The following is a 15,835-nucleotide window of genomic DNA, read 5'->3' as shown; positions in this document are numbered from 1 at the left end:
AGCTTCTCCATCTTTGGCTGCAAAGGACATAATCAATCTGATTTCGATATTGACCATCTGGTGATGTCCATGTGTAGAGTCATCTCTTGTGCTGTTGGAAAAGAGTGTTTGCTATGATCAGCGTGTTCTCTTGGCAGAACTCTATTAGCTTTTGTCCTGCTTCATTTTGTACACCAAGGCCATGCCTGCCTGTTATCCCGATGATTTCTTGACTTCCTACTTTAGCATTCCAATCCCCTATGATGAAGAGGACATCTTTTTTTGGTGTTAGTTCTAGAAGGTGTTGTAGGTCTTCATAGAACCGATCAACCTCAGCTTCTTCGGCCTCAGTGGTTGGGGCATAGACCTGAATTACTCTGATGTTGAATGGTTTGCCTTGGATTCATACTGAGATCATTCTATCGTTTTTAAGATTGTACCCCAGTACTGCTTTTCCCACCCTTTTGTTGACTATGAGTGCTACTCCATTTCTTCTAAGGGATTCTTGCCCACAGTAGTAGATATGATGGTCACCTGAATTAAATTCGCCCATGCCTGTCCATTTTAGTTCGGTGATTCCCAAATGTTGATGTTCAATCTTGCCATCTCATGTTTGACCACCTCCAGCTTACCTTGATTCATAGATCTGACATTCCAGGTTCCTAAACAATATTGTTCGTTACAGCATCGGATTTTCTTTTCACCACCAGACACATCCACAGCTGAGTGTCCTTTTGGCTTTGGCCCAGCCGCTTCACTCTTTCTGGCGCTACTTGGAAATACCCTCTGCTCTTCCCCAGTAGTATATTGGACACCTTCCGACCTGAGGGTCTCATCTTCCGGCATCATATCTTTTAGCCTTGTGATATGTTCCATGGGGTTTTCTTGGCAAGAATACTGGAGTGGGTTGCCATTTCCTTCTCCAGTGGACCACATTTTGTCAGAACTCTCTGCCATGACCTGTCCATCTTGGGTGGCCCTGCACGGCATAGCTTATGGCTTCACTGAGTTACGCAAGCCCCTTCGCCACAACAAGGCAGTGATCCATGAAGGGGGGAGGATGTACATAAGACTAACAGTGCAGTACTATGCATGATTACTCGGAAGTAAGTCCCACTGTGTTCAGTGGGGCTTATTTCTAGTACATGCACCTAGAATTGTGCTGTTAGAGTATCTTAAGCCATCACAAATAAAAAGGCATCTTGTATTTTGCCCAGAAGGCTATAAACACTCTTACTAGCAAGCAGTCCATGTCCCATTTTAGTTCCAGTCCCAGGAGTTTCCCACATCAGTAATACTATTTATTGTAATGGGACTATACATGCAAAATGTGCTTGAAGCAGAGCCTAAATTCACTCATCACTGTTTAAATAAGCTTCTTTCTTGTTCATTTCATGTAATGTATCCACTATTGAGCTGTCTAAGGACACTTCACACACCTCTGCAGCTGCATGGAAGTTACTTCTCCATGGTGCGTACCAATGTGGCTGCAGTATCTGTGTGAATACTGTGGGTCTTTTCCCTTCAGTAGTTGCCCTCCGTCATAGTGTGGTGGTGATTGGGTTGGAAAGGGACCCACATGATAAGACATAGTTGTATTCACATGCATACCACAGGTGTTTCAAATAAGTCACTTTACTAGTACAGTCATAACCTGCGTGTGTGTATATGTATATACTTGTGGGTCAGAAATTGGTACGTTAAACAGCCTATGGACTTTTGGCTTATATGTAGTTTACTCATGAGCACAAGTATGCATAATACTTGCCATGTAAAACACTTATGGGAATAACTTGCCAGAAGCAGTCTCATCATTGAAGATTGTAGTGTGGGAAGCAGCCTGGTAATATATAGTAATGTTATTCTTTTACATGTTTAGGATCAAGCTATTGCTTGACCCAGTTATTACACTCCCACCTAAAATGTCAGCACTACATTAGCAGAACCATGTGTATCAGGGGCGCAAAAGCTCTTTCAGCCCAAGGGCTGAATTCCATTTTGGAGACTCTCTCAGGGGCTACATTCTAGTGGTGGGTGAAGCAAATGCGGTAAGGTCAAAATACCAGCATATTTTAGCTTAAGGCTTTTGCTGCCTGTAAGTAAGCTTTAGGAGAGCTTTTATAAGGCGGTGGGTGGGGGGACTGCACAAAAGCTGGGAAACCACCAATCGATTGCAGGTTGGGGAAGCGGGTGAGGCCAGGGGAAGAGGTCTGGGCTTCTGGGGCTTCTCACTTTATGCAATGTATCACATTTTTAGACACCTTATTTGGTACATTTCTCTCCCAACTTTCCTCCAAGGAGCTCAAACATACACGTTCTCCCCACCACCTCATGTTATCCTCGCACCAACCCTATTAAGTAGGTTAGGGTGACTGATGGTGACTACTGGCCAAGGTGAGCTTTATGGCCAAATGGGTATTTGAATCTGGGTCTCCCCAGTCCTAGTCCAATACTCTAACCGCTGCACCACATTGCCTCCTGGAAACATTGTATTTCTCCATCAAAACTGTTTATAGTATAAATCTCAATGCTATATTAATGCTTATTGTTCAAACTGTCTTGATTTTCATATTTTTCACTTCTTCCTTCTCCCCTATTGCTTCCTCTCTCTTTTTTTTAATTCAGAAGGTAAGCTTGTCCTACAAGTTTGTCTTGCTTATTTATTATTTGACTTTGTGCTAATGTGTGAATCTTCTCATTTTGCTGTTTGAGTGTAATAGATCATATTGTAAAACCAAATAAGAAATAAAATTAGGATACAAAGAGATGAATTTTGATATATGTGGACTGAGTATTTTACAACATTGGGCCAGCAATTGGTAAATCTGCAATCACGTGTATCACTGGAATTGTATTAAAGGTCATTATGATACAAAATATTAAGATAGAAATTATCTAAAACTACTGTGTCTTATTGGTCCAATCAGTCCAATAAGGAATATGCACTTAACTTTCAGTTTTTATTTGATTTGGTCGCTGAGAATGAATACAAAGCACTTTGCAGACTGAAAGGACCACAGAAATTATTACAAATATAATAACACAGCAGCTTGTGGTTATCAGTATTTTAAAGGACTCCACAGATTGATTGCCCATTCTTAATGCTGAATATATATTAATCTGCATTTTGACTTGAATAAAAACTATATTGTATGTTTAGGTTTGCCAGCATCCGAACTCACGGATGAGGGAATGGGGAGCAGAGGCTTTGACTTCACTCATCAAAGCTGGGTTGACATTTAACCATGACCCTTCACTCTCTCAAAACCAGGTAAAGTAACATTTTGGAAAATAAGGATCTTGTTGTAGAAAAAATGATCTATAGGAATCAATAGCATGATTGATTCTGACTGTTGGTGGGAGTCACTGATAGTTAATTTATACAGTTTATACAATTTATACAAATTATTCATAATTTGGGTAATGAGTGTGTATATAGTTGGAGTGTCTCTGTTCCTGGATTTCACCATCCTCATATAATGTGATAACAATGCTGCTCTTCCAACCAGTGGAACTTCCAGGAGAGTGCCTGCTTGTTGGGTTAAATAACAGTCCTATGTATGTCTTCTCAAAAGTAAGTTAGTTGGTATTTAGTTGGTATAGGATTTTTAGTGGCCCTGCACGGCATATTTAGTTGGTATAGGATTGCAGCCCAAATTTGCTATAAATACACTTGTGTGACTAGCAGCAAGCTGTAGGATGTACAATAGATAGTTCTGTCATCGCACACATAGTACTTACAATTTTCTGGGCAATCATATTGTGACCAAGTATCCTGACAGTATTTCTCAGCCTGGATGTAGTCTGGAGACTGCCAGCTGCCAACCTGTAATATAGAAGTTCTGTGTTTCACTTTCTTTCCCTTCACAACCATTGTTCAATAGAGCCCTGTTGGTTCCATGAGTTTATAGCACCTGTGCAGCATCTTGTTTTGTATCAAGATGCTTTAGTCTCTTTTTTCCTAAAGAAATTCTGCAATTTTTTTTCTAGAGACTTCAGTTACTGCTGCTAAACCCATTGAAAGAACTGTCAAACATCAATCACCCTGATATTAGGCTCAAGCAGCTGGAATGTGTGTTACAGATTTTGCAGAGCCAGGGTGACAGTCTAGGGCCTGGCTGGCCCTTGGTACTTGGAGTCATGGGAGCAATCAGAAGTGACCAAGGGTGAGTTTCTTGAAGTTAAGATGCATCGATTTACTCTTGCTAATAATTTTCAGTGATGCCTTCCATTTCTGTCTTCTGGGTGGCTTTGTGTTCTGTATTGTTACCGAATGTGAACCCTTTTGTGCAGACAGGTATACCCTTATCCATGTCCCCACAGACATGTATTCGTTAAATCCAACAGGGACCTTTAAACATTGGTCATACAGGAACTGTGGCTAAGAGGAGACTTCCCCACCCAAGGATCCATACACTCACACACACTAAATTTGGGCAATAAACCACTTGGCACGTTTATCGATTACAAACAAGAATTTAAAATGCCCAAGTTGGTTCTGAGTAAATTAACTTGGTAGAGCAAGATCACTTTAAACACAAGCATAATAATGACAATGAACCTGCAAGCCTTCCTTGAGAACTGTACTCTGCATGGGGAAATTGCTATGTTCTTGGCAAAGCCAGTTCCTGAACCCAAAACAAGACTGCAGACACACATGAACAGTTTGTTCTGCAGAGGGAGGAGTGGATTGGGATGACAGCACAAGAAGGAGGTGATTTGGAAATGAGGAGTCCGTAACACTCATGGGAGTAGGAAAAGAAAGGTGATACGAGGGCAAGATGAGATTTAGGAGCGGAGTGGAAGGGGGTAGGTTGGTGAGAAAGCTAAATTTAGAGAGGGGTTGCTCACTGGCATTTGCTCACTGTATGTTACAAAGCTCTGGGTAGGGGCCTACCTGGAGCTTGTAGCATTCACACACTTCAATTTAAAGTGCTTTGTGCGCTTTTAGCTTACTCCAGCCTGTCTTGTCATCAAGTTATCTTAGCTGTGGAACTTCACAATAGATCATTTTTTCTAGAAGAGAGGACTGACTCAAACCTTTGAGGAAACTAAAAAAAAAAATCTGCAAAAAAGGGGTCTCAGCTGCAACCCTTTCCACTAACAAAGTCAGGGACTCTGACTTTAAAGCTGAAACTCTGACCAAACCTGTTAAAGATTACCGCCAGATTAACTAAAAGTGGTGATAGAGGGGCAGGGTAGAGGATACATTTGTAGCAGGACTTCTGAGAACATATACCTTTCCCTGGGCTGAAGCACTTTCTTATAGACTGGATAATAGAGAGCATTGGAACTCTGGCTGAAATGTCACTGGAAAGCTGTTCCCCTTTTAAAAAGGCATTTGAGTTTCCTGGCAGGAGAGGCAAGTCTACCCAGCCAAGTGGTTAACTATTGCAAAAAAGTATGCTAGGGACCCTGGGTGGCAGCCCTTGCCTCCTGGACCTTTAGCTAGCTGGATGCTGGAGTTTGCCTACCTGAAGAATGATTGGCCCAGGGATTGGGTAATGGAACCACAAAATACCCTAGCACACAGAGCTGATGAAGTTTGCCTGTAAGAACCAATGAAGTTTGCCTGTCAAACCACAGAAAGTGGCACACTTTGCTATTGAAAACCCTTACATTTTCTACCTTTTACACAAAAGGGTTATTGCCCCACTTGGTATGACAACCCAACAAAAAAACTTGCAAAATTGTTCTAAGTGTTGGAAATGGCAGTACTTGTCCTCAAAGGACTTGATCACTATTCCTTACACAAAAGGGTTACTTGGTGAGGATGGTTACCTCAGGTATGCACATTGGGGAGACCTATTCATAACACTTTGCAATACTCTGGAGAGAAATCACTCTATGTGTGAGACATGCATTTTACCACCACCCCCTTTCCTTTGGGGCATTTGCACATTTGCAAGTTTGATTAGAATCTGATGTCTGATCTCTCACCCTGCCAAGTTCAAGGCTGACAGGCACCAAGCTTACTGTTCTCTAGCCAAAATGGGGTCTGTTTGGTTCACTCTAAAATCAAGCGATTTCCTTATAGTATAGTAATATTTCTTTAGTTGTTGTACCAAATGTTGTGCTGAATAATTAAAGGATTGTCGGCCCGTTCCCAGGCTAACATAGGTTTTTTTGTGATTCTAGTGCATGAGTTAAGATTTTCAATTGTCTGCTGTCCTCTAGGCATCATCTTCACCACCTAGTATACATGGCTGGTGTATACCACCTAGTGTACTGCCTATTTTAAACAAATGTTAGGACATTTTAGCTAATATTCTCCCCTTTAGAGCTTAAGTGTAATCGGTAAATTGAGTTTCTTCAATTTATTAGTCACTTATTATATAGATCTGCCAGGTTTCTATCCAACTTTGTGGGGTGTGTGGGATAGTGACTTCAGGAGCATGGTAAAAATTGGTAGTTCTGTGTGGTAAGCAGCTAAACACAAATAGTTTGCCAGACACAGAGCTACCATGTATTGTATACTTGAATGTATAGTCTGTTTGGTATTATGATCATTCATAACCACACGATAAAATTAGAAATAAGGTATTTTGATTTTGTTAATAGAGAGTCTCTGATACGGACAGCATTCCAGTGCCTGCAATTGGTTGTGACTGACTTTTTGCCAACGATGCCATGTACTTGCCTACAGATTGTTGTAGATGTTGCTGGAAGTTTTGGGCTTCATAATCAAGAACTAAACATTAGCTTAACATCAATTGGTCTCTTGGTAAGTATTTAGTTTAATCACTATGATATCTTTACTTCCTAATGTTATATACTGACTTAGGGCAACATCCAACATCACTGAAATCTTGTATTCACTTACCTGTGAGTAAACGCCACTGAACTACAGTGGAACTTGCTTCTAAGTAAACTTGTATAGGATTGTACTCTAGATTTGGTTTTTGTAATCAGATAAGTTGTTTTAAGTTCTTTGAATATTCTGAGCATTTTATATTTTGACTATAGAAAAATGTAATCTCATATGTGGTCATACAAAACAAAAGGAGTTTCATAAAAATGTAATGACAACATATTCTATGGGGTGGCTAAACATTTTGAACACATTGGGGAATTATCAAGAGAGAGTTTAGTGTTTGGTCCCATGGATTTAAGCAAGCTTTACTTTCCCTGGATTGCACTTGTTGATTAGAATCAGGCACCCAGGTAGGTACACTTGAGTACATTGAGATAAAAGCTCATTGAAATGAAAGCTAAAGTTATAAGTACTATATTTAAAATTATGGTATTTAAAGTAATGGATTCTGTCCTGCATAAACAGTATAAATTATAGTCATCCTGGAACCTTCCTGCTAGAAGTATATGTATAAACAGGAAAATCAGCAATATGTACTTTGAATATTATTTTGTACTGTATCACGTATATTTCACTATATACAGTATGCAGCTGGATCCAAACTGTAGTTCAGTCTATTTGTAATGGGGGGTTTTTAATGATTGCTTGTTAAGGAAAATTATTCATCCGTAAAATCACCTGTGGTACTCTTAGATGAAATCCCTTGTTGCTAGAGAAGTATTATAAAAATATGCAGGCATAGATCAGCCGAGAAAAGTGATGTATGCATGTAAACAGTATTTTAAACCAACAACTATAAAATAAAATAAAACATTTAAAAGGGAACTGAGCTTAGTGCCCTACTTCTTGAAAAGCAACAAAAGTTGGCAAAACTGTACTAGGATAGAGCCTAGTAATTCAGAGTTAAACAAGATGAGTGCCACCTTCTCTTTGCTCTGTAATTATTAAAGGATGGTTCTTTGTTTTGTAGTGGAATATTTCAGACTATTTCTTCCAAAGAGGTGAAATGATTGAAAAGGAGTTGAACAAAGAGGAAGCAGTGCTGCAGAAGCAAGCAGAAGAAAAAGGAGTAACACTGAACCGTCCTTTCCATCCAGCACCACCGTTTGACTGTCTTTGGCTATGTCTGTATGCCAAGCTGGGGGAGCTCTGTGTAGATCCACGGCCTGCAGTTAGAAAGAGTGCTGGACAGACCTTATTCTCTACAGTTGGTGCACATGGAACTTTACTTCAACACTCAACATGGCATACAGTGATATGGAAGGTACTAAACCAAAACCAAAAGCTTATGTCTTACTACAATATTGTTACAACAACCATGTTTTAGCCTAGTTCTTCTTAAGTGTGTTTGGTATTGTTGTTTTCCAGTTTAAATAGTGTTAACTACAATGTATAATTCAGTGCAAGGGACGTGAATACATTCATAACATTACGTCCATGTACTTCATGGTATTCTAGACAGTCTCTCTTCTATATATGACTAATGGTTTATCCTTCCTTTTGATGTTTCGATCTAGCATCATTTTTGTGGACATAATTTGGTAGAAAATGGGATCAACCATTCCTGCAGACAGACAGATTATATGGTCCCCAAACTTAAGAAAACTGAGTTTGTCCACATAATATTTTTAGCAATTCAAATAAGTACCTTGTGAGAGTAAGGACACTGTCATAACTTTCTTAGAGGCTTTATCTTGCTGCTGAAAAGGCAAGTCTCCCTCTTGGAAATGGGAGCTTCTACACAGGCAACTTCAAAGAAGGCTCCAGCTGCACCAATTGTTCCCTGCTCATCAGTAAATTACTCCTTTGGATTGGAGCCAGATAAAATGGATTTGATCCAAAGGTATCCTTCCACTCACAAAAGTACTGTTTTACACTTTCCAGTAGAACTTTGCGTGGGAAGAGTGAAACACAGCGTAAAGATGATCTGCTTTGTGCAACAACTTGCATAATCCCTTGCACAAGCAGAAGCATGAGAACCTGCTTTAGAACTTATTGTAGCACTGCATGAACTTTTAAGAAGAACAGCACCGTGGGTAATTTTCCTTCTGCCTGTGGTTCTTTGGATCCAACCCAAAGTTGTTATTTGAGTGAATCTTTAGTTTATACTAGTGTGCAGGACGAGTCTTGTGATTTGGGGACCAAAAGGTATTATATTAGTTGTATTCTTTATTACTGTATATTCTTAAGTGTTAATTATAATTTATTTTTTATAAATGTCTACCCCACTTCCCAACTAAAGGTCTTAAAGCAGCTTAACATAGTTGCAACATCTACCTCTGTATGAATGACAGTCAGGCTGAAAGGTTAATGGTGGTACGATTAAGAAAACTGGAATCTTCCACATTCTTCAGAGCAAAAGAAAAGACAACATTTTAATTGTTTTTATTATTTTTTGTAAGCAAAGCAGTTGCAAAGCACAGCTAGAATATCAAGTTCTGAATTGTCTGTATTATAGGTTCTCTTTCATCTGCTGGATCGAGTTCGGGAGTCTTCTACAACTGCTGATAAAGAGAAGATTGAGTCTGGTGGTGGTAATATCCTCATTCACCATTCAAGAGATACAGCAGAGAAACAGTGGGCTGAAACATGGGTATTAACATTGGCTGGAGTAGCTAGAATATTCAACACAAGGAGATATCTGTTGCAGTCCTTAGGTATAATAGATTCTTTTCATGTTTAAGAATGCCAATTAGGATTTTAACTGACAAAATTTGATCTTATGGTTTTATGCTGCATGCGTCCCAGAAGTTAGTAATGCAATGGTTGATGAGAAAAATAATTTTAAATATATAAAACATAGTTCTCATATAGATTTATTTTAGGAATTCTAATTCTTACTTCATACATAATATTTAGTAGAAGCATTTTCTTAATTACTGCAAAATGTTGGGAGATTTTATTGCTGTTTATATAGTGAATTCATATGTTTTCTAGACTGATATATCTTTGGTAGGCATAAATACTTCTTTTTAACAGTGTGTTTTATTTTCTGTATTATATAACACTCCTATCTTCTAATTACTTCTGCCACTGAGCTGTTTTGATATGTTGTTGTTGTTCTACTTGTTTATGGTCATTTTAAAATAGGGTGAAAAGCACATGTGGCATGATAATGAAATAGATCTCTTGCTGAACTTCCTTTTCCCCCAATAGGAGATTTTTCTCAAGCTTGGGATGTTCTTCTTGACCACATCCAGTCAGCTGCACTAAGCAAAAACAATGAAGTTTCCCTGGCTGCTTTGAAAAGCTTTCAAGAAATCTTACAGATTGTGTCTCCTGTAAGAGAAACTGAGAAACCTGATACACCACCTGCTATTAATGTGCCTGTGCCTGTCCTCATAGGAACAGTGACTGCCACTAGCCTTGGAAGATCTTTTATGAGAACTGATTCTATAGGAGAAAGGATTGGAAGGTATAATGCAACTGAACCTCCTGTAATAACAGATGAAATAGAGGACCTGAATCTTTGGTGGGCTGCCTGGAATAGCTGGTTTAGGATTGGTTCAGAAAGTACAAAGCCTCCAATTTCTTGTGATAAAATGACTTTTATTCCCAGCCAGCCTTTTCTTACAGCTTTAATACAGATATTTCCAGCCCTTTATCAGCACATCAAAACAGGTTTCAGTATGGATGATCTCCAAAAACTGGGTGTCATTCTACATGGCGCAGTCTCTGTTCCAATCAGTTCGGATGCTTCCCCCTTCATCCTACCATCATACACAGAGGCAGTTCTAACAAGTTTGCAAGAAGCAGTTCTTACAGCTTTAGATGTCTTACAAAAGGTAATAATGTAGGTTTTTAAATACTATCTGAAAGGGAGTCACTCAATTTCATCTTTTGTATTGCCGTCTATAATATGAATCAGTTAAATATTAGTAAGATATAATTAGCTATGAGAATAATTATATAAGGTAGTTTTGCTTCTTCTTGAAATGAAGTCTGCTTCAAGTCTCCTTCCTTTGGCCTTGTGCAGTGTCTTTTTTGTTCAAAAGATCTGCATTAACAAATTATATTGCACTCAGATCATCTAAATAAAATTGTTACATTACTTCAGATATTGAATATCAGTGTAGCAAGAATAGTTTTGTGTGGTATTTTAAACCAAATACTGAAATTAATGTCTGCAGACAAGAGTTATTATAGTAGGAGTCATGTAATTAAAACATACCTTAAATTGCTCCACAGAGTCTGAAAAGATTGACTCCAATACAGCTAAGTTCCATGGAAATTAATGGATCATAAACTTACAGCTAATTGAAATCACATAGCTTTCTATGGGATGTACGTGTTCAGTGGCTGGGTTAGGATGATCACAGGGGGAAAAGGAGCCACCATGGCTTCTTTTTCCCGTCCTGTGTATGCGGCTCGCATGACTGCCATTGCCCTAATTACCCCGACATGGTGCTGGTTAGCTTGTCATTCGAACCTGGTGAGATGTGCGGCAGACGTGGCTTCTTAACCACCCCACAACCCATGGCTTGTTGTGGGGTGGATTAGAAGCCACTCCTGCCGCACACCTTACCGGGGTCAGACGACAGGCTAACCCATGCCACATTGCAGGTGATTAGGGAAATGGCGGTCATGCGAGTGGCATGCTCAGGGCAGGAAAAAGAAGCCATGGTGGCTTCTCCTGCTGTGATCATCCAAATGTGATCAGTGTGTGTGTTTTTAAATAAAGGCGCTAATCTCTTAGTTTTTACACTGCTAATTGCTATATTAAGTCTAAGTTTTATAGCATATGTTTATGTGAATTCTTAAAACATCTTCCGCGCAACATCACTATATTTGCTCTTTTCTTTCTAGGCTAGGAAAGGTATTCACTTTGTAACCACCTTAAACTAGAGATGTGTAAGCATACCCCCACCCCTGCCATTCAATTTGTATTTGGGTTAAAAAAACCTTGAACCTTGTTATTGATATCCTATAGACATTATGGAGAAAACACACTTGTCCTAATTATTATCTGTCTCCAGTCTTGCATTCTTTCCTACATCCTGTATCTATAGATGTTGTTTCTCTTCATTCCATCCCACCCAAGTACAAGTACAGATTGTCACTTCTAACATATGCCATTTTTTCTTGCTCTTTCTGTAACCTTAATAAAACGTATAGGGAAAGCGGGGGATCATGTGCAGATGTGGCCACTGCCCCATACTGTCCTGAACCTCAGTGTTTCTCCAGTTTGCAGAGGAAGACAGTTGAGGCTGAAAATCTAAAGGAAAGTGGGTGCATGCAGGCTAGGTTGTGAGCAAGCACAATACACGACACTGAAATGTGTTACTGTCTATAAGCGGCAGGCATTTAGGCAGGCATCTTAATTTACAACTGTTACTCAAAAAATAACTTCTACTGCTTCTGTTCCTCTGATTGATGTGAAACTTACAACATGCAGTCAGAATAAATGAATAAGCCTCTTTTTAGTTAATTTTTCAATTTTTCAGTCTTAAGGTTTCTAATAGGCCTTTTTTCTTTTTCAATAAGAATTAGTCATGACTAACTTTACCTTAATTGGGATCTCTGTTCTGTTTGAAGTGTTTGTAAAGAGAACAAGGTGAAAATGCAAAAAACTAGAAAGCTTTCAGTAGCAGCTATTCTTTCCCAGGTTTTATTTTCTGGTATAACTGAAGTGCTTTGGAATGATACATATGAAATAATTCAATTGTCCCATGGAAAAACTCTGTTAGAAAGTTGTAATAAACCAATAATATCTTGGGAAATCAACTTCACCACGAAATGTTGACATCAATTTATGTTTTAACTAGGGAAACAATATTTCCTTAACTTATGTAATATTTTATTGTTAGTCTCCCACACTGATCAGACTTCGCTTTACCTACCCATTGTTTCAACAGAAACTCTGAGCAAATTATCTGATTTTAAAATGGGTCAATTAGAGCCTCGTGTGGCGCAGAGTGGTAGGTGGCAGTATTGCAACCGAAACTCTCCCCACGACCTGAGTTCGATCCCAGCAGAAGCTGGGTCTCGGGTAGCCGGCTCAGGTCGACTCAGCCTTCCATCCTTCGAGGTCGGTAAAATGAGTACCCAGCTTGCTGGGGGAAAGGTAGTTATGACTGGGGAAGGCAATGGCAAACCACCCCACTATAATCTGCCATGAAAATGCCAGCACGAGCATTATCTCTCTAGGGGTCAGTAGTGACCTGGTGCTTGCACAGGAGGAACCTTTCCTGTCCTATTAGAACAATTGGAGTTATGTCCAAAAACAACATAATGGCCAAGAGCTCAGTTCATTTCATTTTAAAAAATGTTATAGACTGCAACAAAATGTTCCTAGAATGTACAAATATTTGTAAATGGAATTTCTATGGACAAAATACTTGGCATATGTATTAAGTTAGCATCTGCTAGGGGTGCAAAGTAGAAAGCAACACAATATAAGGAGAAACCAGAGATAATATAGCAACACTGTCGGTGTCCCTAGCAACTCTGCCACCATCATGGTCATGGTGATGCAAATGGATGACACCCTCACAGTATACATTTAGAGAAGGCAAGAGTCAGTGTGCAGTGACAGAAGGACACGATGACATGACAGGATTCAGTCCATGCCATCTCCCACCAACATGCACAAGCTTGCTGACAAAAAGAGCCCACAGCTGGTCACTGCTACTGCTGTAAGCCTCACTTGCGGACCACAGGGAATTGGGACGTTACATCACTTCCTCTGAATACCGAATAACTGCCTGGCCTGTGGGAGAAGCAAGGGAGATATGGAGATAGTAAATAACTGGTAGCAGCTGCAGAAGATTAGACCTGTGAATGAGTGTTCATTAGGGGTTGCCAAGCATATATCTTGAGATGGAGTTTCACCTGTTTTTTGCCTCTTGCATTGGCAATGTCCTGCTAGCGTAGCAGGTGTTCTGGCATTGTGCACCACCAGCACAGCAGTAACATTACATAACATTGTGTCCTACCAATGCAGTAAAATTTTAGTTGCAATCCTGTCCCCAATCAGTGGGCACCACAAGGACAAGTTTGCACTGAGTTCTCATCTGATATTATTGCTTAATTTCTTGCTGTTTAATGATTGCAAAGTAGTTACTGAGTAGACCCCAGCAGTTGATCTGTTGTTGTTTTGTTATAATATTGCACCTGAACAGTTCTGTATTGGCTAACGTGCACATTTTCTGTGACTTCTGAAAGTACACACTTCAGTGTGCAATCTATTTAATGTAAACAGTCTTCAGGGGTGGGCAAACTGTGCTGTTTCACAGTTCAACAGGCTGGATTGCTGCTTCAGCGTATATTATGTGTGGATTAGTAGACTTTGTTAGCTCTTTCTTCATGTTTCAGAGAATTAGTGCCCAGAGCATCCCAATTTCTTAAACATATGCTTTGAAATAGTTTACAAAGAGTGTGTGTATATGTAAAACATTTAACAATAAAAAACAAAATTCACAAAAAACATTTGGTCAAGAATTAATCACTTAACCCTTTATTTGTCTGCTTATGTCATATCTTTGCAGTGATTCAGAGCCTTTTTAAACTACAATATGCTTGCGAAAATTTCTCGGAATATTAATACTTCCTTGTTTTGTTTTTTATAGGCCATATGTGTAGGTTCAGAAAGCATGCAGATAATGTATCCTGCTATCTTTGATCAGTTGCTAGCATTTGTTGAATTTTCCTGTAAACCACCTCAATATGGACAGCTAGAAACAAAGCACATTGCAAATGCAAAATACAATCAGGTGAGATGTTTTAACAGTTCTGCTTTTGATTTCACTGGCTCCCAAACATAGTTAGCTTTGCATGAGTTATTTAAATGTTACCATTGTACTGAATTTGGACTGCATTTGTATTATCAACTAATTCAATAAATATTTGGGGGGGTTGCATTTCCAGTTCTTTCCCCCATTTTTTGGTGACCTCATAATGACACTAACATTCTACTAAAAAAAAAACACAAGAAATTTGTGTTGAATGCCAGCAAATAAATATATATACTCACCTAACAAAGTTGCCTTAATCAACTTGCACTCCATTTCGCATTAGGAAATCTCATATTTGGCTTTTTTTCATCTGCTTTATGAAAATGATACATGATACCATTGCTTTGGATGCATTTGCAATACTAATCATACTCAAACAGGAGACTGAGTCATCAGAATTTTAGTAGGTAATATGTGTATATGTATTAATTTTTCCTTATTCTGTTTATCATGCAACACAATGGAATCACAATAGATACAACTGTTTGCACCGGTGAGTTAAAATTCCTTAAAAATTGTGCTTAGTGTTCTTGCTGCATAAATTGCAACATTTCACTTATTTAAAATTTACCTTAATTCAATCATCCTCCTGTTCAAAGTGCTGTATGTGTGTGGGTTTGGGAGTTTCTTTTATAAGATTTTTTTCTTGGATCAGATATTTTTCCTTGTGGAATTCTTCAAAAATTTTGCATGCTGTCAAAATAGGTCCATTACAGGAATTGTTTTATTTTAGGCAGTCTGTTTCTCTACATACAGTGACATCCCAATCTTGTTTTTCTAGGCGGAATGGGTGGCACTGAATTATGTACCATTCGCTGAGAGATCTTTAGAAGTTGTGGTAGACCTGTACCAAAAAACAGCTTGTCACAAAGCTGTTGTAAATGAGAGAGTCCTTCAGAATATTATCAAGGTAAATATGTTCTTGTATAGATTTTAAGATGATTCTTTAAAATTAGTTGTATTGTAGTCTCTCAAGCCTGAGGTTGGGGTGTGGAACTCCTGTGGAGCCCTAACAGTGATTCTACATTGTTTTTAGCAATAACTCGATGTATTGCAAGAATTACTGTCCATAACTATATTCTGCAAAAATAAAGACTTTTGTGGGGGCAGCCACCCGTGTGGATAAGGCTTAGCTATTTGTTCCCAGTCCCCTACAGATTGGCATTGCTTTACATAAGGACATAAAAAGAGCCATGCTGGATCAGACCAAGAGTCTATCTAGTCCAGCATTCTCTTTGCACAATGGCCAACCAGCTGTCGAACAGAAACCCACAAACAGGGCACAAGTGCAACAGAACCCTCCCACCCA

At 39.1% G+C, this 15,835-nt stretch overlaps 1 protein-coding gene across 3 annotated transcripts in view; it reads left to right on the top strand.

Annotated features, from left to right (window-relative positions):
• MON2 (MON2 regulator of endosome-to-Golgi trafficking) overlaps positions 1-15,835 on the top strand; it is a 99,329-nt gene that overhangs the window by 61,592 nt on the left and 21,902 nt on the right. Inside the window, exons 21-29 of one of the 3 annotated variants that reach the window (XM_084810603.1) lie at positions 3,140-3,250; positions 3,970-4,145; positions 6,541-6,703; positions 7,764-8,057; positions 9,252-9,450; positions 9,950-10,578; positions 14,362-14,505; positions 15,002-15,019; positions 15,308-15,436. In XM_084810603.1, the coding sequence (XP_084666729.1) occupies positions 3,140-3,250; positions 3,970-4,145; positions 6,541-6,703; positions 7,764-8,057; positions 9,252-9,450; positions 9,950-10,578; positions 14,362-14,505; positions 15,002-15,019; positions 15,308-15,436 (1,863 nt within the window). Of the gene's footprint in view, positions 1-3,139; positions 3,251-3,969; positions 4,146-6,540; positions 6,704-7,763; positions 8,058-9,251; positions 9,451-9,949; positions 10,579-14,361; positions 14,522-15,001; positions 15,020-15,307; positions 15,437-15,835 lie in introns of all 3 variants that reach the window. The other 2 variants (XR_014784411.1, XM_084810604.1) reach the window with 2 other exon arrangements.

The sequence above is a fragment of the Heloderma suspectum genome, chromosome 7 (genome assembly GCF_057233095.1).
Source record: "Heloderma suspectum isolate Gila_16-S chromosome 7, 16-S_ref, whole genome shotgun sequence".
Taxonomy (NCBI): Eukaryota; Metazoa; Chordata; class Lepidosauria; order Squamata; family Helodermatidae; genus Heloderma; species Heloderma suspectum.
The sequence above is the reverse complement of the archived record's forward strand: the minus strand, read 5'-3'. Positions and strand labels throughout refer to the sequence as shown.